This window comes from Balaenoptera musculus, chromosome 19, assembly GCF_009873245.2.
Source record: "Balaenoptera musculus isolate JJ_BM4_2016_0621 chromosome 19, mBalMus1.pri.v3, whole genome shotgun sequence".
NCBI classification, from domain to species: Eukaryota; Metazoa; Chordata; class Mammalia; order Artiodactyla; family Balaenopteridae; genus Balaenoptera; species Balaenoptera musculus.
In genome coordinates, this window is record NC_045803.1 from 17,985,010 (window position 1) to 18,010,667 (window position 25,658).

The window sequence follows — 25,658 nt, forward strand, 5'->3', positions numbered from 1 at the left end:
GAGTTATTATTCATTAAACTTTTTATTTTAGTGCTAAGCTCATGGTGAAATTTTTTTATAAAAATGCCAATGGATATTACAAATGCTTAAAGAACAACTTAACAAGGTAAAATATATATTAATATCTCTTCACTGACTAGCTTGCATATAGCTGCTTCATCAAAGATGATTCCTTCAATCGAAAAGACAAACAATAACAAGTGTTGGTGAGAATGTGGAAAAATTGGAACCCTCATACATTGCTAGTAGGATTGTAAAATAGTACAGCACTTTGGAAAACAGTTTGGCAGCTCCTTAAAATAAGTATAGTGTTAGCACATGACCCAGCAATTCCACTCCAATGTATATATTCAAGAGAAATGAAAAATATAAATCCACACAAAACTCTATACATCAACATTCACAGCAGCATTATTCAAAACAGTCAAAAAATAGAAACAACCCAAATGTCTATCAACTGATGAATGAATAAACAAAATGTGGTATTGCTATACAACGGAACATTAAATATATATATTATGTACATATAAAGGAATGAAGTACTGATACATGCTAAAACATGGATGAACTTTGAAAACATTGTGCTAAGTGTGAAAGAAGCCAGACACAAGAAGCCACATATTATATGCTCCCACTGATATGTAATACCCAGAACAGGCAGATCCATAGAAAAAGAAAGTAGATTTGTGGAATGGAGAATCACTGCTAATGGGTACAGGGTTTCTTTTTGCGGCAATGACAAGGTTCTGAAGTTAGATAATGGTGACTGTTGCACAACTCTAAATATACTAAAACACATACGGTATGTGAATTATATCTCAATAAAGCTGTTATTTTCCCTATGTAACTTCATTGCCATTTTCCTTATGTAACTTCTCATTTAACACCAAAAGGTACGTAATAAAAAATAAGTTTTCGGGACTTCCCTGGTGGCGCAGTGGTTAAGAATCCGCCTGCCAATGCAGGGGACACGGGTTTGAGCTCTGGTCTGGGAAGATCCCACATGCCACGGAGCAACTAAGTCCGTGTGCCACAACTACTGAGCCTGCACTCTAGAGCCCGCGAGCCACAACTACTGAAGCCTGTGCACCTGGAGCCCATGCTCCGCAACAAGAGAAGCCACCGCAAGGAGAAGCCCGCTCATAGCAACAAAGAGTAGCCCCCACTCGCCGCAACTAGAGCAAGCCCGTGCGCAGCAATGAAGATTCAACGCAGCCAAAAATAAATAAATAAATAAAATAATTAATTTAAAAATAATTAGTTTTCCAGAGATACCTTTAATGCCAGACTTAGTTTCCTTTTCACACTTCAATTAGAAATCTGGATTTAAATGCTGCTATCCCAAATCTGGGAATGTGAGTACTGAAAAGGCCCTTAAAGATCATCTAATTTAAGCCCTTCAATTTACAGATGAGGGAAGAAAAATCTCAGGATACTAAATGTCTTGCACTAGACCGCATAGCGCCCGTATCTTGACTCTCAGAACTCTAAATGTATACATAAATATTCTGTTCAGCACTATCCAGACTGACACATTAAGCTACGCTACAGGAATAAATCCTGAAAGGAGTGGCCTAACCTAAGATTTATTTTTTGCTCACATGAAGTTCAAGGCAGCCCTTCAACTTGTAGGGACATCATTGGAACTTGTGTTTTCCACAGTCACCTTAGCACAAGAAAAGAAACTCATATCGACTCTTTACTGCTTCCCACTCTAAGTGACACACATCACTTCCCATCACAGCCCTTTGCCAGAATTAGTCACATGTGCTAATGTAACCACAAGATAAACTGGGAAATGTAGGGGGACACATGGAATATTGGGTAAGCAATACAGTCGGTCACAGCTGCCCATCCAGCCCAGCTGTGGGTTGCACAGTTTTTACAGGATGGTGAAAGCAATTCTGATTCCACACAGGAGAGGCTGTTTTGCAATGTGGAGTCCCTACAGTTGCTTTCCAGAGGCCAGGTGATGCTTACATAGGCTGCTCCAGGACATGGTTCTTTGCTGTGTGTATGTATGCAGGGTGGGGGAGTGGAAGGAGGTAGGGAGGGAAAGGTCACAGATTCCTTTGAGAAACTGTTGACAAAATACTCCATAGTCTTAACACATATCCAAAACACCAAAGTTTTCATTCAGTTTTGGATTTAGAGCCCCAGGTGAAGAACCACCTGCCGTCCACACTCCCCGTGCTTCCCTTCCCTACAGAGGAATGCTACACAAGAGCTGGAGGCAGCAGGTGACTGCTGACACAAAACACAAAACTGAGCCTCTCTTCCTGCACTTAGTGTTGGTCCAGCAATAACCAAATAGGGGAGGCCAAAGGCTCAAGCTAACGCAGTCAGGGGGCACCAAAGAGAAATATATATTGGACCCTCTGTGGGGTTTTTTTGCTTTTTTGCTTTATTTTTTAGCTTAATTTTTTGTTTATTTGTGTTTTGTTTGTTTGTTTTTTGGCTGCGCCACGTTACTTGTGGGATCTTAGTTCCCCGACCAGGGATCGAACCCATGCCCCCTGAAGTGGAAGCACACAGTCCTAACCACTGGACTCCCAGGGAATTCCCACATTGAACCCTTTGTATCCATATCACTTATTACCTGTGCACCTGTATCCTCGAGGTGTGGTCCTCTGGCCGTGAGCATCAGAATTGAATTGCTAAACACCAAAGGTGCACCTGTATTAGGATGTCTGTCTATAGGCCATATCAGTGTACAGGGTGTGGTTATAATGCCCACTGAACATGTTATTAAGAATGGAAAATTTTTAAGCAATTTTTTATGAGATGTCATATTAACATTAACTTTGTTAAGACTAGGATGAAAAGAAAGAAGCCAACCAAAGCTTAAGGACTTCCTTTCCTGACATTAGAATCAGAACATCCCTTTTAATGGAATGACTATTAAAATGCTGATTCCTGGAATACGATCCAAATCTAACGAATCAATCTTTGGAGGTAGGAGCAGAGAATATGCATTTTTTACAAGATCCTCAGGTGATTCTAGATGCATGCTATAATTTGAGAATCAAACTGGTCAGCTAAAAACCTGCTAAAAGCTACAAGGATGAGGACACCTGAGCATGGACATCTGAAGTTGCTGACTATATAAACACCACTTAAGGCAACTCAGGTATTTCACCAATATTCCTATTTATCAAGAATCCAGAAAGGGACTTCCACCTCCATGTGATAAATGACTCTATTTCTTAGAACCAAGGGGCTGGTTGGAAAATTCAATGAAAACTTCTGTTTGTATCATAATTGCTTCTAACAAGACCACTCAGGTCCAACAGTCAAGCCTGAGGTTCTTCTCCAGGCAGAAAGAACAAACAAGCCCCTGAAGAAAACAAAAATTGGTTTTTACTTATTCTTAACAGATCTGGTGTTCCTGTGCTGACCTTTGCTGTAATCAAAACTAGATAGTGTTGAATTCAAGGAAATATCATGGAATTGAAATACCATTCAAGTTCTATCATTTTCAAATAGGATTTTGCCAAGAAACAATATGCAAAGAGGGTGGTGACATCCGTCTAAGAAGTCATCTTCATGGCAGTGATCATAATATCCCCTGACAAAATACTGATGGAAGCTCGGTGATGGGTACACATGAGATTCATCATATTATCTGCTCTACTGTTGTATATGATCAAACAGTTCTGTAATGAAAAGTTTAAAATGCACACAAACAAGTATATAAGCACCTGGATATATTCCTTTTATTTTTTTTAATAAAATTATTCTCAATACTTGTCTTATTGTTTTTTGAAAGCTTTTCCCCCATATTTATCTCCCTGAAGGGCTAAAATATGTTCAATCCATTTAAGGACATTTCTGCTGTGTATTTTCTTAAAAAGAATTTTCACTGGGAAAATATTCACCATTTATGAATCCACTATTCATGCTACATGGAAATAAATATGCATTGTGAAAGATCTCAGAAGTTAGTTGTAGCCAAGACTTGTAAGATTTAAGTACGGTATTCATAAGTTTTAATCCTGCCTAACATTCTCAAACACATGGCAGAAAAAGACATTTTAGTAGATATCACATCTTTTCAACACTACAATAATTTGCAAAAATTCTCAATAGATTAAAATTGAACTCAGACCTGATTACATCATTTAAAGCATTCCTTTCTGCATCAAAGTCAACAGGAATTTGTATTTCAAACGATAACAAAGAACATGCTTGAAACTAGACAAAAGTTAAGTATAAAAGGGTTTTCTTATACCCATAAGAGATAAAAGTTTTAAAAAGTGGTCATCCTGAGAAAATTTGAAGAGCTTCCCTTTAGAGATGCAGTGGAAAAGAGAGTGGCCCTGGTGGCTGACTAACTGGGTGAGATCCTGGCTCTGCCACTTACCAGCTATGTGACTTGGGCAAGTTCTTTAACCTCTGTGTGCCTCAGTTTCATCGTCTGTAAAATAGGGATAATAACAGTAACTACTGTTATTGAGTTAAATGAGTTTATACATACAAGGCATGTAGAATAATGTCTGGCACATATTAAGCACTAATAGTTTGATGATCTTATTATTATTATCATTCCAGTAAGTGAAAGTAACCAGGCCTTATTATCTTGCTTGTCTGGAAAAAAGTTACTGACAAACAAGAAACGTCTTGTAAAGTCACCCAATCCCTAAACTGAGTAGAAATCTATGTATTCTAGGGTGGGTGGCATCACATGTTTCAGTGATGTGATAGTTATTATTTGTGAACACAGAGAACAATTTTAAATCCATTTCAGTCATTAAGCCAATAGAGAAAAAGGAGTGAAAAGCAGTCCTGTTGTCAGAAATGGTATGGCACAAAGTAGCTTCATTTCAAGACGACAGGCTAAATAAACAGGCACATATACTTACCTCCCCACCTAAGGTTTCTTTTTGGAGTGATGAAAACGTTCTGAAATTCTGGTGGTAGTTACATAACTCTACGAATACATTAAAAATCATTGAATTATACACTTTAAATGGGTGAACTGTATGGTGTGTGGCTTACATTTTAATAAAGCTGTTATTTAAAAAAAAAAAAAAGTGAACCACTCCATAAACAACTCCTTCTTCAGAGGAAAAAAATACAGAAAATTCTCTGTCCTCTCTAGACAACAACAATGTAAATCTAAATATCCACCCTTTATAATCTGGGGACACTACAGGAAATTAGGGAGGTTAGGGAAGTTATTGCCCATGAAGTTCAAAGCCCAACCACTTCCATGGTGTTTTTTCGGTCAGTTCAGAATGACACAGCCATATTTAGAAATGTACTCCAAAAAAATGCTTTGAAGATTTTTATTCTCAACATTCACGAATTTAAAGTATCTATCCAGACAAGAGAAAATGCCTGTAAGATTCAGTTCTTAGTTCTCTCTCTCGTTAAGGCTCTACTTTTTTGGCTCCCCTTGTGTTACCACATTAAAAAGAGTGACATGAAAAGATGCTACTTCTCCTTCCTTTCCTCCTGTCCCTCTGGCCATTCTTAGTTGTCTCTTTGAGCCACTCCCCATCTGACAGACCTGAAGTGCTGTGGCTCCTCAGAGCTCTATGCTGTGCCCTGTTTCTAAGATCAACATATTCTCACTGGGATGATCCCCAAATCCATTTCTCTAGCCCAGATCTTTCTCTTGTACTCCAGATCCCAAATATTCAACTGCCTAATGGACAGGCCCCCAAGTCAAATGTCCAAAACCAACTCTCCCCAGTCTTTCCATATTCCTTCCCCGTCTTGGTGGATGGCATCACCATTAACCTACTTGAACAAGCCAGAAACCTGGAGTTATCCTCTACTCCTTACTCTCCTTTATATCCAATTAATCATTTAGTCATATCCTTTCTGCCTCCTTAACATCTTGCAAGTCTTTTTCCTTCTATTTTCACTGCCAATCCAAAGTTCAAACCTTCTTTACCTCCTGCCTGAATTACAGAGGAGCCTCCTGAGTGATCTTCTAAATGCCTGGACTGCTCCTCTCTGGTTGCTGTGTGATTAATCACGCCACTCTCCTGCTTAAAATCGATTATGGCTCTCCATTACCTTCCCAACTTTCTCCCAACTTCCCCCCACCTCCCTCACCCCATTTCTGCCTAGTTCTTGCTTGTGCCATCTTTCCTCTCACCATCTACACATTTAGCTCCCTCTGCATGGAAAGCTCTCCCGGCTTACTCTCACTCCTGGGTGTCTAACTGAGATGTCACCTCCTCTGGGAAGCCACCTTGACAAAGACTGAGGTAGAAGCTCCTCTGTGTGCAACCATAACAGCCTGTCTTTAGCCCTGTCTTAGCACTGTCTTTGCTGTATTGTAACGTACTGCATCACAACTGCCAGTTTCCCCTGTGTTTCTCTGCCACCTCCAACCACCAAGATCACCGAGCTCATTCAAGATATTAGAGAGTGCCAAGCACAGATGTCTGCTGAATGATTAGTTCATCCTCAGTATTTATTTAATGGTTATTTCTATACAGCATTCACACGGTCAGCCTTGCTATCCACAGAGGCAGTAGCTAAGTGCCAGATAAAAGGTTCTGCTTTGAAAAAAAAAAAAAAGCTGATGACATGTGATGTTCATGCAAGTACTCCTCAACAAAACTACCATTCATTAAGTGACTACAATGTGTCAAGCATTACACCTGGAGCTTTGGATACATAATCTCATTTAATGCTCACTAGAACTGTAAAATAAAAACAACTGACATTAACTGAATGGGTACTGAGTGCCAGGCACTGTGCTATGCACCTTACATTTGTTACCTAATTTAATGCTCACAAGGACCCTGTGAGGGAGTTAAAGAGCTTGAGTGAGTTCTTCAAGTTCCTGCCACATGGGTAAGGTAGTAGTCCCCAACAGAGCTGGGTTTGGGGCCTGGGAGTCTGCCACTAGCAGCAGAGGTCTCCATCACTGCATTATTCCACCTCCGTCAATCCTTAGGAGATGGTTTCAAGCTGTAGGATTCTTGGCAGGAATTGGCAGGAAGTTGAGCTGAAGCAATGAAAAGAAAGGAAAGTGGTCTCTCTTTAGGAGATCATAGCCATATGCATTGCTAATGACCCAAATTCACCTCTCCAGTCAAGACCCCTCTCTCCAGGGACTTCAAATGTTAGTCCTCCTTCCATTCCCCGGTCTTCCTCCTGCATTTACTGCCTTGGTTAAAGGCACTACCAACCCTGCACCTAAACGTAAGGTATTATCCCAGATGGTCCCTATCTTGTTCCCTTTCCTTACAATCCCTTACATTCAGTCCTGCCAATCCTGTTCACCACAGTTCATGGTTCAATCCTGTTCACCTAGTCTCACCTGGTCTGTCGCAACTGCTGCATAAATGTTGGCTATTGTTACTGTTACATCCTAAATGCCTCTCGCTCTCTCCTTTATGCCAGCACTGTTCAGCTTCCAAAGAACTAGCCTTCAGGAGCAAGCATGTAAGTCCAAGAGAGAATATCTTCTATGAGGACCAAAAGCCAAGTTTCCAGATGCTCAGGTCCCAGATCTTTCAATGAAAGCATAATAGATAGACAATAGCAAAATCTAAGTAGCACGCTAAAAATGTATGAGAATGTCAGATACTGGAATAGAAACTAATAAATAGCTCCAATCCCAAGGAACCATTCTATTTTATTCCATTTCACAAAATTAGTAAGTCAGCATTCAATCTTTTAACACAGTGGCTCTCAACAAGTGAAGATGATGCCACACACACACACACACACACACACACACACAGACACACAGACACACAGACACACACACAGACATCTGCCCAGGGGACATTTAGCAATGTCTGGAAACATTTTTTGGTTGTCACAACTGGGAGAGTGCTAGTGGGTAAGGCCAGGAATGTTGCTAAATATCCTGCAATGCACAGGACAACCCCCCTGTCCACCTAAAGACAAAGAATTATCCACCCAAAAGGTCGATAGTACCGCTATTGAGCAACTCTGCTAAACAAGTTCCTTCTATATTCAAGTACCTAATACATAAAAAAGTTACTTCTTTCTGGGAAGATGATACAAACTTTCCCCATAAGTTAAGCTACAACAGGTCCATTTGAGGTATCACTGGAAAAGAGGCAGGTAAATGCTAAATACCTGGTTGAAAAAACAAATGCCGTGAGTTGGGAGGAAGGAGAGCACCATAGGGGCTGAGTCCTTGTCAAAGATCTCAGAGAGCAGATGGGCTGCTCACTTCACACGCCAAGCCTGACAGTCAAGGCCCGCCCAAATCCAGAATCACCTCTCCAGCCTTACTTGCAACAGGTCCCTTCAACCCACCTTTCGTTCCTGCCACACTGTCCATCCACAACAGCTACTTCTCCACAGCGCCACTATGTTCTATTGTTACTGCTGGAACAACCTCTCACCTACTTCACAAAAGCTCTGCCCTCCAGCTGAGAGGCACCCAATTCCCCCCAACCCCAGGCTGACAAGGACATGTCGTCATCTCAACCCAATCACCCAACCATAAGAGCATGTTCCTACGATTCCTGAAGAAGGAGGCAGTGCAAAGACAAAGGTGTAAAATGCTTTGAATGGCTTCGGCCCTAAGGCCTTGTCCTCTGCCACCTAACACCAGAGCTTAGCAGCAGCCAGCCAGGAGCCGCCTCACTTCCCGTAGTTGCTCAGTAAAAATAGGAAGTGGGGGAAGAAATTCACAAAGCAGAAACAAAAGTAATCACTGCCTAGCTTCCTGAACACAAATCACTGAGCAGGGAGGGTATCATTAAAACATCAAAACGGAAGGGAGGCATGGAGAGCCAAGGCCAGAGGAAAGGAAGTGACACTTCTGAGTCCACCAAGCCCAGACTACTTCTGTGCCCAGGAGACTGCTCCCAAAGAAAACTATGTGCAAAACTGGACACTAGTTTATATAGAAGGTTTTCAAGGAACACTAACGCATTTTAATTTAAAGAATCATGCACAATTCCTGAAACATTAAAGTTCTATCCGAGTAAAAAAATGTCAATGAAAAAGTTTTAAGGAAGTCAAGATTAAACTACATTTTTCCTAGTCAAGAAGTGGCTGCTAAAACTCCAAATAAAACAAAACAAAAGGAAAATTACTAAATAACTGACTGGTTGACAAAATCTGAAGCCCATGCTTTCCTATACTGAGGTATGAAAACTCAAGTAGATAGAAAAAACCCTACTAAATAAAAATTCTATTCATAGAATTCTAAAAAATTCTAATCATAGCTAGAATCTATCATAGTTAAAATAAAGATGCTTCTACACCTGTGCCCACAAGCATGGCTCAACCCTGTAAGTCGTGCCTGAATGCTCCAGGCACCCAGGATGTAGAGGTTAACAGTGCTGATGTCAAGGAGCTTCTGGTCTAATGGAGGAACCAAGTGCTTCCACGTGGTGACACCTGACTGCCCCTTGTACTGACACTTGCTCTAAAACAATTTATCATCACAAAATAGGACACCCCTCTATAAAAACAAAGCAAGTTGTCATCAGCAGATTTGAAGAGCTTTTATATTTGGTAACCTACAAATAACTGATAATTTCAGTTAAGCTGAAGAAATAAATTTGCTAACCACAAAGTCAACAGAGTTGAAATTTAGTTTCAAAATAACACAGGTTAAAAACAAAATAGGCCAGGGAATTCCCTGGCGGTCCAGTGGTTAGGACTCTGCGCTTTCACTGCCAAGGGTGCGGGTTCGATTCCTGGTCAGGGAACTAAGATCCTGCAAGCTGAGCAGTGTGGCCAAAAAAAAAAAAAAAAGAACAACAACAAAAACAAAACAAAAAACAACAACAAATTAAAAATTAGAACTTCTGAATTTTATTTGAGAAACACTCTAAGCCAAAAAAAATCTTTGTTAAACAGAAATCTTCAAAAGAAAAGGAAAAAGGGGGGGAGGGTGGTGGTCAGAGCCTTGCCAAGAAAAGGTTTATCTACAAGCAACTACCATACACCACCAAAAGGTGAACAAAGTTGGCTCCTAAACATCTGAAAAAGTTTACTCAGGTGAAACAAAGTTTTCATCTGTAAATTGAAATGGTCTCGGACCAATAAAAATTTGCACATCGGCACCTTCCCTGGCGGTCCAGGGGTTAAGACTCCGTGCTTCCAATGCAGGGGACGTGGGTTGGATTTCTGATCAGGGAACTAAGACCCCACATGCGAGTGGCGCAGCCAAAAAAAAAATAATGATAATAAAAAAATTTGCATATCAAAATGCACCCAAGCACTATGAAAACGTTTGTGACAACAAACTGTGCTGCTGAAGGAAATTTGAGTATAAATCAAGGAGTGAGAATAACTTACTTTAAAGTAAATCATTACTTTAAAGTAAAAATCACAAAACATTGATTAATTTTTCAAATCCAATTTGTTAAAAAAAATTTTTTTAATCTACACTTATTAAAAACATGCAGTTTATTTTTGTTCCAGTGTGTTACAGCATGAAAAGGCCTTGATCTACTCAGCTCTGTTAAAGTCTGGTTTTAGCTCAGTTATCCAAAAAGTTTCCAAACTGGTAAAAAAAAAAAAAAAAAAAAAAAAAAAGCATGTTGAACTAGTTAAAATTAATGTATCCATTAGAAAGTTATTTAAGAACCCAAAGTTGTATAGTGTTACTCATTCTTAACAACTTGCACTGTGGAACCTATCCAAAACAAACCTCAAATGGGGAAAAACAAGTATTTATCAAGAAGCTTATATACAAACAGGTAAATCAAACCGTAATATGGAAGTTATTTCTCTTACTACAGACAGGAACTATATAAACTTCAGACAAATACACTTCAGATTCAGGACCATTTCTGAAAATTTAAGGTACCCATGAAAAATTTCATCAATGGATTAATTATAGACGCTCCCTCCTCCAGGCTGGGAACATTGACTCCAATTTTGCACACCCAGCAAGCCTTTCCATCTCTCAAAAAGAACAGCAAATCAGAGTTACAGCTAGGGAGCTCATTCTTCTCCACAAACATGTCAGCAGGTCAAATATTTAGCAATGAGGATATTCAAGGAGCCTCCTGCCCATCTCACCCCCACCCCCACCGCTTCCTGAGGCAGGGAAGACAGCCCTAGAGAGCAGGCCTGCAGTGGCTCATGTTCCTACCTTGTGGGTAAGATGAAATCTCTCAATGTTGAGAGGTTATGCAGTAGTTATGGGTATGGGTTTGGGAGACAGATTGACCCTAGATATGAAATCCTGCTCTCAGTAACCATCAGTTGAATGAATGGCACTTACTAACTCTATGACCTCAGGCAAGTAGCCTGAACTCTTGTGCCTCAGTTTCTTCAGTACTGCGGTGAGGATTAAATCCATAAAGGACAGCACTCAATAAATGGAACTACTGCTCTGAAACAGGCCAGGAACCAGTCAGAAGGCGGCATTTTATCTTTTTTTAAAATTCTTCATTCTGGCCTACTATCAGTAAAAATACAAACTCCCTCTCCCCACCCCCACCCCAAATACCACACAGTTACAACAACTTTCAAAAGTATTTCTTACCTTCTTGCAGCTCTGGCCCCAACTCCCAAAGTCCTGGCAACAAACTAAAAGGAGTGCTGCCCTGTGTTCTCCAGACGGGAAGGAGGTCATGGCTCCTCCCATTTCCCTGCCTACCACTCCCTCTTGCAGCCCCAAACTAGAAAAAGAACACGGACAGTGCTAAGGAATGAATCACCTCGCTTTACAAAGCACATTACAAAGTGGCTTAAGCACAAGGACAGGCACAGTACATCCTTTCCTACCTGGAGACCCAGAGACAAGATAGGTCCTTGTGAGCTGGTGAGAGGAACCACTTTCACCTCTCCCTGCCTAGGTTACCAGCCTACGGCACTCAAGTCTGGGAGCCAGCCTTCCTCTACCTGTTCTCAGGCACGTACATCCCCCTCTGGGACCTGGGAGTGGGGTAAGGGAAGACTCAGGTGTTCCCAGGTTCCCCAGTCATACGACCATCTCACTAGCACCTAATCCCAAAATCATTTTCAATAAGAAAATTCTATTTTTTTTTTTCAGGTAATATCTAGCTCTAATTCCACACTCAAAAACTTTCACATTATGATTCTTTGCAGCTACCAATTTGGAAAAGCACGTATCTGACAGTGGCCTAGACACAAGGAATATAGTCAAAATGGCTTAAAAAAAAGAAAAAGCGATACCATCTAGGAATGAACCCTAGAAACAGACTCAGTAAATGTAGAGGCCTGCATCCAGGATGCCCACTGGCAGCACTGACTATAAGCACCAACCTGGAAGTAACCCACATGTCCTGCATGAAGGAGTTCATTAAAAAAATTACACAGGAACATCTCACAACCACTTGAAAGTTCAAGGTAGAGCTACCACATTTCATCAAGCCTAAACTCTCGTCGCTATAAATCCCATCATTATTTTATATATGCTAAGAAAAACTCGCCAGCTAACGATGACCTGCCATGGCACGACATATCCCAGTTTCAGGCTCCCTCAAGGCTCTTTCCCGTCTCATTTCTCGGCCTCAGTCCATCTGGGACACACATCACGCCCGGAACAAGCCTCTTTGCATCTTTTCTCTCCTTTCACTTTTTCTAGAAGTTACCCATATTTAAGATCCACTGTTTCGATGACACCATCTTAGGCCCCTTTTGTTCCTATGGAGCCTTTCCTGAGCTCCTGCAGCCTCCACTGCCATTGCTCATCATTAGTTCTGTGTGTCTTCCCTTTCCAGATGAACTGTAAGCACACAGAGAGAGAGACTGGACACATCTTCACATTCACTTTGGTGTAAAACACAGGGCCATAACACTACCACCAACAACAAAAAGCCACACCTGTCAGGAACTGTTCTAAGGACTTCACAAATATTAACTCCTTTAAGCCTCACTATAACCCCAGGAGGTAGGTACTATTACTTCACCCATTTTCAGACAGGGTAAATTGAGGTAAAGAGAGCCTATATGATTTAGAGGTTAGTGACTAGTTAAGTGGTAGAGGCAGGACTTGAACCCAAGCAGTCTGGATATAGTCCTTGCCCTTAAACTCTACGCTACATTCCCTCTCTAAGTGACTGCTATGTATATAGCAGACATTTAGATTTTAATTCCTATTACTTTTTAATTGAAAATACACATACATATGGGAACATATGTATATGTATAACTGATTCACTCTGTTATAAAGCAGAATCTAACACACCATTGTAAAGCAATTATACTCCAATAAAGATGTTAAAAAATAAAAAAAAAAAAGAAAATACACATACACAGTGGAAAAAATTCATAGCGTACAAAAGAGTATGCAAGAAAAACCTAGGTCAGTCTAACAGCCTAGATTTCTGGGGACTCATCCCAAAGGCAATCACTATTTCTTTTCTATCATTCGAGAATTGTTTTTCTGCACTTAGAAACCTATTTCATGTGTATCCCCCCTCTCTTTTTTTTTTACACAAATGGGTGCATACACACATTGTCTTGCATCTTGCCTTTTTCACTGAAATGATATTTCTCTGAGTTTGATGCATACCTGCACCTATGCTGCTTTTATTCAATTGTAAGACACATATTTTCACACTTTAACTAAAGATGATTTCATGAAGTCAGAGAATCTTGGTGGGCTTGGACTCCATCAGGAAACAGAAGTCACAAAAGGCTTTTAAACATACAGCAGATATCAAGGGTTAGCCCTGTAGCAATGTGCAGGCTGAATCGAGGGGACATCCAACATGTCATTTCTCTTATAATAGTAAATACCTACATCAGAGGGTTATTATGAGGACCAAACAAGGTATTATACACAAAGCACTTCACACCAAACCTGGCTAGCACAGTGAGTCTCAGGGATGAACATAGCACCTGACACCCTGTTATGCCCAATAAGTTAGAGACTGTTATTAATTGTATCTTCAAAAGCTGGCCCCACTTTCCAATCTCATTTCCCTCTACTCCCCTATTCATATCTATCCACCCTTCACCCTAAATCTCCTGCAACTCACATACCTCAAACTTGCTCAGCTCTATACCTTTACAGCCATCGTGGCCCTGCCTAAAAGTCCTCTCCCCTTCCTGTGGTTCTGGACTCACTATTTCCCACAGTACTCAGCTCAAGCACAGCCTTCACCTGGCAGTCTTCCCTAACAACTGCAGCTGGATTCTCTGAACAAGCAGTGTGGAAAGAGCCTATCTGTCATGACTTCCCACCTTCTGGTTCTCAGTGCACCCAGGAGCAAGTAGGTTCAGGGGGACTGATTCAGGCTATCTAAGCTCAAAAGGTGACTGATGTATTAACCAGAAGGCCAGTCACAAAGTTTATAAATAATGATGAGAGCTAACACCTATTGAGCACTTACCGGGGGCCAGGCAGCAAAGAGGACGGTGCTACTATTTTCCCCATTCCTCGGATGGGGAACCAGAGAGGTTAGCCAGCATCCCAAGTCCAGGATCTGACCCAGGAGTCTGGATGCAGACCACTCTCAACAGGAAATCTCCATGTGAAGCCATGTTCTAATCAAAGGGCATTAGGATCATGCAAGCAAAGCAAAGGAAAGATTCTCTCCAGTAGAGGCATCAACAGAGATGCACCCATCTGTTTGGAAGAGCAAAGGCCCAGTGGAGGACTGCACAGAGCTCCTCTGGCCCGGGTCCCCAGACGGTACTACAGACACATCACCCAATTCTTCTCTTGGACCCACCACCCCAATTTCCATAGACATCATCCCAACCCTCTCCTTCTAGAATCAAAATCTTTCTTCTGAGGATATAAAATTAAATTTAAGCATCTGGCCACAAACACATTCCAATCATGCCTTCCTAGGGTTATAGCTGGGTCATTTTGGTTGAACTTAAAAGTTTTCCCTGAAATTCTCAAAACTACATTTACAAAATGTCTCTTGGCTTGTATCTTTTCTACAGATAGCTGATTTAACATTTATTCTGATTTCATTCTCAGATGATCATTGATTCATTCAACAAATACTTAATTGTTCCCCAAACACTGTGTTCTAGGCCCTGGAGATAGCAGCAGTGAACAAGACAGGCAAGATCTCTAAAACCTGTCTCCTGCTTCTAGACACTTACGATACTTGATGGCAGCTGCTTATTTGGTTTTCTTTCCTAGGCTGTGCCTTCCAGCTCTGTATTCCAATCCTCCAGTACAGTAACTGGCCTATACTGTAAATACTCCATAAATGTGAGATAACTAAATTCATGACTAAATTCATTGGGTCTCATTTTTCTAATCCAGGGTGGGATCAGATTATGTCTGAAGTCCCTCAGAGCAAAGGTATAAGTTTAAATCAAATTGTAGGAATAGAAAGCAAATGGCAATAGAACCCAAATCAAGAAGGAAGAAGAGGGAATTCCCTGGCGGTCCAGTGGTTAAGACTCCTTGCTTCCACTGCAGGGGGCGGGGGTTCAATCCCTGGTTGGGGAACTAAGATCCTGTATGCCGCATGGAGCAGCCAAAAAAAAAAAAAAGAAGGAAGAAGAGTTGTGGTAAGTCAGCTGGTAAGAACTTTAGAGTCATGAAGGACAGGCCACCTTGGGAAGCAATGAAGGGCTTCATCACCTGGAGAAAGTATGGCCTCAGAAACATGTCCAGGGGTCAGTTAGAGGAAGAGAAAGAAATTACTTGCAGCAAAGTCTGAGTTGGGGTCACCGACTGGAAACAGGATGAGGGGGTGAAATGGGTCTCTACCTAGAAGTCACATGCTGGACAAGTGGGAAGGAGCATGCACTGGGGGAAAGAGGTAGAGATATTAAGCTAGGCCTTAGAAAATGCTTCCAGGCAGATGTGGGAAGAAGAGAAGCAACAAAGACAAGTGAAAAAGCACAGTCACAAAGTTAAGCTAATGATCACAATAGCTTGAGTCAAGAAGGCCAACCAAGAGGAGATGCACAACAGCAAGAAAGTGTGGCTCACCATGCCAAATACTTATGGTCTAGGTCAAGGGAAATGAGAAAGCAGCAGCCACTGCATCTATCAATTAGAGGACCCTCAGGAGGACAGTTTCATTATGGATAAAGACATTTGAAGCACAACCCCTGAAACATTCAGGCTCTTGGTGAACTTATACTAAGAGAAAATGGCATCCTGCTTTTTCTGTAACTCCAAAAAAGCAATTCCTTATTCAAACCAACATTCTCTCTCCACCTTGGAAGGTCATCATTTTCCACTAAGCAGAAAGTCACAGGAGGGAAAAGGAGAGACTGGACACTCAACTCATGTGATGCCCCAGTCCACTAGCTCTCAGAAACAATCATTTTCCTATAGACTTGTTAGACCCGCCTGACAAAAAGCTTCTGGTGTATTAGGCTTCGGGTTTTCAACAGAATAAACACTTAGTAAAATTTTCAGCAGAATCATGTGCAACTTGTTTAAAAATTTTTAAAGAGGATGCTTAAAACATGTTGTCTTCCAAAAATCCAGAGATAATTTTAGATTGAAAAATCTAGGCTTGCCAAGGGAATCTGAGAACTTTTCTATCTTGGTCTCCAATGCTAACCTACGTATTCGTGTGCAAAAATAGAGGAAGATTAGAATCTCAAATGCCAGACTGAAAAGTTGCCACAACAAACCTGAACTCTTCATATGGAGTTTGTTATCTTGTCAGCAAGATAGCAAATGAAACAGCAATAACTAAACTTTTTTTTACTTCAAAAGAAAAAAGCCTCAAACATGAAATACATCCTGGACTTGCAAAGGAAAATGATTTTTAAAAAAGATACTGTGAATGGAATTATGAAACAGCATACACAAAATCTAAATATCAAATCTGTAAGTAGTCCTTCACAAACACAAACTCAGAACTTTAGATCTAAAATATGATAAAACAGCAATTATAGTTTATTCAGTAAAGTTGGGAAAATTAACCTATTTGGAAAATAACTTCATATCTTCAACCAAAACCAAATTTTAAGTAAATTAAAAACAGCTAAAAGTAAAAATAAAACCATGAAATGAGAAACAAATATGGATGGATGTTATGAATATTGGGATGGAGAATAATTTTTGAAGTGTCAACAAAGGAAAAATAATACTATGTATTTTTTAAATGAATGTTACCTATGACCTCATTTGTAAATTTAACCCAAAACAACAATCAGACAAATCCTTTTGGCAGAATTGTCTATCTTGTGACGAATTAGAAACAATCTACATGTTAACTTGGTATATGTTGGCTTGGTTAACTTATGATATACAATGGTACATTATGAAGTCCATAAAAGTGATAATATCTGTATTTATTGATATCACCAAAATGTTGGCAATGGCTGTCACTGAGCGGTAGGCTGGTGGGTGACTGTCACTTTAAAAAGTATTGTCACAACACTTTTTGTGCTGTCTTGAATGTGAAGAAAGGAGAACGAATTGCTTTTATAATGGGGGTGAAAGGCGGAAACAAGCTATTTTCAAATTAACCGCCCCCCCCCAAGCTGAGTATTTATCTGGCAAAATTTGTGAGGAGAATAAACAAAATTCTTATCATGCCAACCAGGCATGCTTCTTTCCTCGCACCGCGCGGAGCAGGAAGACACACCCCTGACCCTAAGCTCGCCCCTCAGCCGTGGGTCCTTCATCCTCAGCCCCGGCCCTCCGGCGGTCCCCGCGGAACCTCCCCTGGCCTGACTGCGCCAGCGGGCTCAGCGGGGCCGGAAAATCGTGTTTCTCGGGGCCCGGCCCGGCGGGGAAGGTGCGCGCAGCCGACCGGCAGCCGCGGGGCGGCGTGAGGGCCGCGTCCCTAGACAGTCCCGGTGGACCCCGGGACCCACAGGCCGCCGTCCCTCCGATGACTGCTCCGCGGGCTTCCGGGAGCGGGTCCCGGCACCATCCCGACCTCCCCGGCTCCGGCGGCCCAAGGGAGCGCCCCCCGCCCTTCCTGCCCCGCGTCCGCGGGGTCCCCGCCGCGCCCCCGGTCTCAGGCACGAGCCAGGAGGCCCCTCCAGGCTTCCGTCCGGTCAGCCAGCGCTCCCAGAGCCCGGCGTCCTCCACAGCGGACGGGCAAGGGGCGGGAGCCGACGGCCCTGAGCCCTGCGGCCCCACGCGGAGCGGCGCCCCGCGAGCTCGTCCAGTCGCCAGCCCCGGCCGCGGCCCACCGCCCACCCACTACCCCCTGAGCCCGCCCGCCTGCGCCAGGCAGCGCCCGCTCGCGCCCGCTCCTCACCTGCGACGCGCCCCGGCCCCCAGCTCACCGCCCGAACCGGCTGTGTACACCGGAAGTGACGTCTCCGCGCCGGCCCCGCCCCCGCCCCAGGCGGACGCCGGGTGGCCGCAGACCAAGCGGCTGGGAGCGGACCCCAACCATTCCCTGCGCGAGCGGGGCGGGGACGGCCCTGCACCCCCTTGCCTAGGGACGGAGGACCTCCAAATGGGACAGCCAGGATGGGGGTTGAGGACCGGCGGCCAGACCCCGCAGGGTCACCCTGGTTTTCCACTGTGACTTGGCCCCCGGGCGGGAGGGGTCAGCTGCGTCCTCACAGACTTATTATGAAAATTAATTACTGAAGAACTGAGCACTTACTAGATGCCAGGTCCTCGCAGGAGCTGTAGGAACTGGATAATGCCCTCTCCCTCATACGTTTATTCTCTAGTGGTGGAAACAATCATTGTTATAAATGCGCTTGATGATACAGTGCCAATTGCGACAAGCGGTAGGAGGGGAAAGTGGAAAAGGGAGGGAGAGTGTCCCTTGACCTAGTGAAGGAGGGTTATCAGGGAATTTTTCGCTCAGGAAAAGAGCAGGAGTTGAGGTCCTAAGAGGGAGAGGAGTGGGGAAAAGAAAAAGTTGAAGAAACAGGGAGGAAAGGACATTATGGCAGAAGTAACAGCAGGTGTCTTTGGTGGCTTTGTGTTCAAGAAACGAAGGTAGTGAGAAAGTCTTACCTGAGAGCAAGGGGTGATTTTACCATACTTGTGGGTTTAAAGGGATTACTTGGGCTCCGTTGTGGAGAAGGACTAGAGAAGCAAGAGTGGATGTAGACTTGCATGCCCATGTTCATAGCAACATTATACATAAAAGTCAAAAAGGTGGAAGCAACCCAAGTGTCCATGGATGTATGAATGGATAAACAAAATGTGGTATATCCATACAAAGGAATATATTCAGCCTTAAAAAGGAAGGGAATTCTGACACATGCTACAAATGGATGAACCGTGAAGACATTACGCTAAGTTAAAGAAGCCAGTCACAGAAAGATATATTCTATAATTCCACTTATATGAAGTACCTAGAGTAGTCAAGTTCACGGAGACAGAAAGTAGAATGGTAGTTTCCAGGGACTGGGAGGAGGGGCGCATGGGGAGTTTGTAATTAATGGGTACAGAATTTTGGGGTGGAAAGATGGATGTGGTGATGATTGCACAACAATGTGAATGTACTTAATGCCACAAAACTGTACACTTAAAAATGGTTAAAATGGGGGACTTCCCTGGTGGCGCAGTGGTTAAGAATCCGCCTGCCAATGCAGGGAACACGGGTTTGAGCCCTGGTCTGGGAAGATCCCACATGCCGTGGAGCAACTAAGCCCGTGGGCCACGACTACTGAGACTGCGCTCTATAGCCCGTGAGCCACAACTATTGAGCCCGTGCGCCACAACTACTGAAGCCCGTGCGCCTAGAGCCTGTGCTCCGCAACGAGAGAAGCCACTGCAATGAGAAGCCCGTGCACCGCAACGAAGAGTAGCCCCTGCTTGCCGCAACTAGAGAAAGGCCCCGCGCAGCAACGAGGACCCAATGCAGCCAAAAAAAGAAATTGGTTAAAATGGTAAATTTTGTGCATATTTTACCATGATAGATAGATAGATAGATAGATAGATGGATGTAGAGATCGGTTAGTAGTCTATTTCAGTTGTCCAAGCAAAAGATGATCCCGATGTAAACCAGGACCTCCACATTTTTTTGTTCTTGAACATCTATCAGGAAAAGTGTTTGAATATCGTCCAGATTTATTTTACTTATAAATTATATTATATGCACTACACTACTAATATACTATTTACATAATGGAACATAGATAAAAAGAATTTTAAAAGATAAGTCTTGGGCTTCCATGGTGGCGCAGTGGTTGAGAATCTGCCTGCCAATGCAGGGGACACGGGTTCGAGCCCTGGTCTGGGAAGATCCCACATGCCGCGGAGCAACTGGGCCCGTGAGCCACAACTACTGAGCCTGCGCGTCTGGAGCTTGTGCGCCGCAACAAGAGAGGCCGCGATAGTGAGAGGCCCGCGCACCGCGATGAAGAGTGGCACTTGCTCGCCGCAACTGGAGAAAGCCCTCGCACAGAAACGAAGACCCAACACAGCCATAAATGAATGAATAAATAAATAAATTTGTTTAAAAAAAAAAAAAAAAAAGATGTCTTAAGTTCTAATATTTTCTTCCTCTACCCCAATAGATTGCCTTCTTACATTAGTGGCTGTGTGAATCTCATTTTGAAAGCCATTCACAGACTATGGTAGTGGCAGTGGGGAATAAAGTCAGTGGTTGAACTAGACATGGAGGGTTGGAAAGAGGAGGGAATCCTAAATCTCTCCTAGGTCTCTGGGATGAGCCATTGGAGTGGTGACACTCAGTGCTGGGAAGCTCCTGAAGACCACATCTGGAAGGGAGGAAGACAGGAAGAAGGCCATGAGTGCCGTTGTGAACATGACATCGAAGAGGAGGCATCAAGTAGGCAGTTGGGGCTGGAGGTCTGGAGCTTGGGAGAGAGATGGAGATGCCGCTGGGGCTTAGGGGGCTGTTGAAGCTGTGGGTAGGAGCTGAAGGTGGGTGTAGATTGGGGGAAGACTTTTTTGTGGTTGGTTTTTTAAGGTGGAAGAAACTTAAACATGTTTCAATGTCAGAGAGGAAGATCCAGTTGACAAAAAGAGACTGAATATACAGGAGAAAGATGATGTGATTCATCTTGTGAGGTTCTGAAAAGGCTGGAGGGGGTCTAAAATGCTTGGCCATGGGTTTACCTGAGGCTGCAGTAAAGAGTGAGGGGAGCCTGCGGACAGAGGTGTGAGGAGAGTGAGAAAGGTCTGAATGCGGAAAGGAAAAATGTGGTAGAATTTCCAAATTGTACTGAGGATCTATTTCAGGTTGATAGAGCCTTCTCTCATATTAAGTGCCTTGCCCCAGCAGCTTTCAGGTAAAAGTAAGAAGATGGAGAAAGGCTTCACCTGAGGGTTGAATAACAGAGAGAGGGGTGAGTGTTACTGACATAACAGGCTGTGGAACCCAAGCTACAGGAGAAGGGATGTGACGTGGAAGAGGACAACTGGGTTGGAGGAAGTGTCCCCGGGTACTGGTGTCATCGTACCTATGTAGGCTGGAAAAGGGATCAGAGATGATGGTACCCGGCTTCTGAGTGGGCCAAGTGTGGCTCCTGCAGTCTCAGGACAAGCCCATCTCTTTTTTTCTTTTTGGCATGCGGGATCTTGGTTCCCTGACCAGGGATCGAACCCGCCCCCCCTGCAGTGGAAGCACCGAGTCTTAGCCACTGGACCACCAGGGAAGTCCCAGGACAAGCCTATCTTTTGTTCAGAGGTTCTCCTAGCTCCTAATACAGGCCCCTCCAAGCTTCCAGTGGCCATGCCTAGAGGTACCTGATAAACACTGGATGGGGGCTTTAAAAGGGCCCCCTGGCAGGCTCTGACCTGCACACCCAAGCACCGTTGCTCACTTCACTCCAAGCTTCATGGTCCCAGAGTAATGTGCTGGAAACCACTCGTGCCTGGCACCATCTGGGCCCTTCTCTAGACTTCAGTCCAGGGCCAGGAGGTTCCGGAGACCTATTCAGCCATGCATGCAGTTTTTTTTTTTTTTTTTTTAATGTTTTTGGCCGTGCTGCGTGGCATGTGGGATCTTAGTTCCCTGACCAGGGATTGAACCCGCACCCCCTGCACTGACAGCGGGGATTCTTAACCCCTGCACTGCCAGGGAAGTCCCGTGTGCACTTCCTATTGGAACTCAGTATGGACATTGCCAATCTTGGGGCCCCTTTGGTGGCGTCTGTGGTGCTCTGAGCACCAGGGTGTCTTGGACCTCTCAGACTTACCTGAGGACATCTTGTATTGTGGATATATCAAGTCTGCTTTGTGAGCACATCTATAACTATCATACCCACCTCCTAGAGGTTTGAACTATTTTCGTTCATCAAACGCACATACATATGGAGAGGAAAGGAAAAAACATCCATGTACCCACCACACAGGTTTGAGACATTTGTCACTTCATGTCACCTCTTTATTCCAAGCTCCCTTACACCAGAGTGCCAAAAAAGAGGATGAAGCCCACAGGTCTGGAGGTGGAGGCTGGACCTTCCTGGAACCCCCACGTTCTCAGGTACAGAAGCTTTGACCCAGCTCTGCAGAGAGGTCTACGGTTGGAGACTCAACATGCACAGGGGGATCGGATGGTGCCTCAGAGACCACCAGACAAACACCTCAACTTGCCCCTCAGGAAGCCAAGAAGGCCCAGGCCAGGAAACAAGGCCTCTCCCTGAATCCACCTGCCCTCCTGTGTATTGGTTAAAGGCAAAGTTGGAGCCAGACCCCATGGAAGGGATGGGAGTCTCGGAGGTTGTTCTCTGGCAGGAGTGAGCAGAACAGGGTTTCAGGAGCTCCTCAGTGACCCAAGAGCTCTGTGTTAGTGAGATGGGCCAGAGATGCACCTTGGCCATGACCTGAGATGCCGTCCCTTGCTGAGGAAAACAAAGCCTATTTTCTACGTCTAGCTTTTATGAGGGCTCCACATTCCTAACATCAGAAGAGCGGCAGAATAGGAGCATCCCACATAGAGGGGCTCATAAGGGATTAGAGAACTGATCTTCTTAAACAGCCAAAGTTATTACTGTTGGCTTGTGTGCTCTTTACGCAGTCAAAGCCAGGGCTTCCAGGCTGGGCTTTTACCTGTTGGCTTTAGTGGGCATGTCTGAAAGAAGGGCGTTCAGGGAAGAGGTTTTCACAGCCAGCCGAGTGTTCTTGGTGGTGATGGTTGGGGGGAGGGGGTGGGCAGGGGCAATGGGGTTGAGTTTGGAGAGTAACTTTTCTCCTTTACCTTATTGGTCTCCCTTGGGCCGAATATGAAAGCTGCAAGATGGGCTGTGAGCCCCAGGAAGGGTAGCTGCATTCCAGAATCCACAGCATTTGGGAGCCAGTCTGGAGCGGGCTGGCCAGACATTCTGGGCAGAGCAGCTGGCTGGCTGCTGAGTACGGAGAGACCTGGGGCAAGGCCAGTCTAGTCTATTGGGTGGTGTGCCCCAGGCAGGAAAGGGGGTGAGGGCAGCATGGGTCATGTGCCAAAGGGGAAACTTCTGCCCCAGTCTCCAGGTGGTCTCCCTGAGGAAGTCGCTCCGCACCCCTCCCTTTCCCCGTAACCATTTGAGCATCCTGTTGTTCTTTCTCCATTTCCACCCTCCACTGGCTGGAAATGGCTGTGCTGTGGCCAAGAAGCCCTTGTTAGGCTGAGCTGTCTGCTTCTGTCTCACCCCCACCTCTCAGATCCCAGGTTGCCTTTGACCCTTCTGAGGGTCTGGGGCTGGCCAGGGCCCTGGGAGATCCCTGATGGGTGGGCTGGATCCCAGGATTCCAGGCCCCTTCCCCTGCAGCCAGGACAGGATGCCTGGTACCACCTTAGGGAGCACGTAAGATACGTGCAGGCAGGGGGAGCTGCTGGGGGACTCCCTGAGGGCTCTTCAGGGTGTGGTGAAGCAGAGGGGGCTGGATGTGTGTGGGGTGGGGGAGGGGGAGCTGCTGGATGCACTAGGGACCACCCTAGAGGCTGTGCATACCACAGTTATCAGCTGTGAAGGTCTGCACAATGGAGATGGATGTTTTCCAGGACTCACAGACTGTCAGGGATCCAAGGACTTATGAGCAGGAAAGGAAGGAAAGGTGTGCTGGGGAGGGAACCAGGCAAGGTTCTGGTGCTGGTGGAGCCAGAAGGGCTGCACAGCTTGAGGTCAAGTTATCCTGAAAACCAGAGGGAGCTCCAGTCCATTCTATAGCTGACAGACAGCCAAGGTCCGGCTCTCCTCAGGTTCCAGTATGTCGACCTGCTGATGGGCACCACCCTAGCTCAGAAGGTCTACGCTGTGGTCTTGGTCCAGAAAGATGTGTCTCCCAAGAACTGCGGGAGGGTAGTTTGCAGAGTTGATTCTGTGGCCTTGTAAAGAGTTCAAACTTGAACACTTGGAGTTCTGAACAATTAAATTTATGAGCATTCCCTCAGATTTGTAAATCTACAAGGGGGCCAAGACTGAGGGGCATGAGTCCCCCACATGGGTCCATCTGGTTGAAGAAACCAGAACTCTGTCCCCTTTCCTGAGTGTGGGTGGACTCTCCTTTTGGTTATCAAAATGTAATAACCCCAACTCACTGTCACTGAAACAAGAGTGGATTTATTAGCCCAAACAAAAAGAGCACTGTGGCCACTAGAATGGCTGTCCTTGGCAGCAGTCCTGATGCCTGGGAGTAACTTACAGGCTGCCACCCTGCAGCTTGTCTGCTCCCGCTGGGCTCAGTGGGAAGGAGCGCCTCAGGGGCTGTGTTGTTTCTTCTGTTTCTTCAACACATCATGTCAGAGTCCTCCGACCCGACGACTTTGAACTTGTTTAGGCCTCCAGAGATTTTTACACGTGGTTGTCCCTAGTTGCAGTTCATTTAGGGCATCTCAAATGGGTCTTCAATTTGTAGCAAGCAGGGACAGTAAAGCTGCCACTGGTTGAGCTTCCGGTGTCAATGTTGACTTGACAACCTTGGGCACTGGTCACAGAGCCTGGACTCCCTCCCAAGAGATCTGGGATACTCAGCTCATGTTATTTATTTATTTATTTGGTTACGTCGGGTCTTAGTTGCAGCAGGCGGGCTACTTAGTTGAGGCTCGCCGGATCCTTAGTTGTGGCATGCAAACTCTTAGTTGTGGCATGCATGTGGGATCTAGTTCCCGGACCAGGGATTGAACCCGGGCCCCCTGCATTGGGAGTGCAGAGTCTCAACCATTGCACCACCAGGGAAGTCCCCTCAGCTCATGTTTGATGTAGGTGCTGGATGGTAGGACCACACAGATCAGACTCCCGTTCTCAGACAGCTGGCTGCCTCCCATGTGGAATTCGGGGCACCCGGTGTTCCAGCCAGGTAGGAGAGCAGTGTGTGTGAGTGGTGAACAGTGAAAGGGGTTTCTCCCCACTCACTCCACAGGGAGAAATGGGCTCGGGGCCCAGACCTCTAGTTTTCTCACTGCTCAGCAATGTTGTGCCTAACCTTAACCCTAAGCCACACAGCTGCCAAATATTCATGCTTTCCATTTAGGGGCAAAACTGGGCAGAACCAAATAACATTTTAAAGCCAAGTTACTAGAAATATTTGAGAAAAGGCTGAGTTTATAAACTAAAATTTGGCTCTTAACCTACAATGATTTCATTGCCATGAAACATTGCTGTTAAAGTGCAAAATAATGAACCATGCTCGCTCTGCACTGCAACAAATGAGTCTGGGCAGCTCTATCCAGTTCTGAGACTACAATGAGGCTCTCAGAAGGAGCTGATGAAACTAAAAGCCACCTTTGACTTATAAGCCAACACTTATAAGAATCACCAAGGAGGGAATTCCCTGGTGATTCCAGTGGTTAGGACTTGGCGCTTTCACTGCTGGGGCCAAAAAAAAAAAAAAAAAGGAGATTGGGCTTATTGAAAGGGAGCTAGGTTGCCTTAAACATATATGGAGAACCCTGAAAATGAAACTTTATCTC

General features: G+C 44.5%; 2 protein-coding genes across 5 annotated transcripts in view; one reads left to right on the plus strand and one right to left on the minus strand.

The window, feature by feature from the left end:
• Positions 1–18,153, minus strand: part of GARRE1 (granule associated Rac and RHOG effector 1) — a 77,424-nt gene extending 59,271 nt beyond the window's left edge. For 2 of the 4 annotated variants that reach the window (XM_036833074.1, XM_036833077.1), the window contains exon 1: positions 18,090–18,153. The gene's annotated coding sequence lies outside the window, so the exon portion shown is untranslated. Of the gene's footprint in view, positions 1–4,363; positions 4,481–11,458; positions 11,493–18,089 lie in introns of those variants that run through there. The other 2 variants (XM_036833076.1, XM_036833075.1) reach the window with 2 other exon arrangements.
• On the plus strand, positions 14,328–18,365 carry LOC118884603 (proline-rich protein 2-like). The gene is made up of 2 exons (XM_036832317.1): positions 14,328–14,343; positions 17,512–18,365. Exons 1-2 carry the CDS (start codon positions 14,328–14,330, stop codon positions 18,363–18,365), a joined length of 870 nt encoding a protein of 289 aa, XP_036688212.1.
• The last annotated feature ends 7,293 nt before the right edge of the window (positions 18,366–25,658 follow it).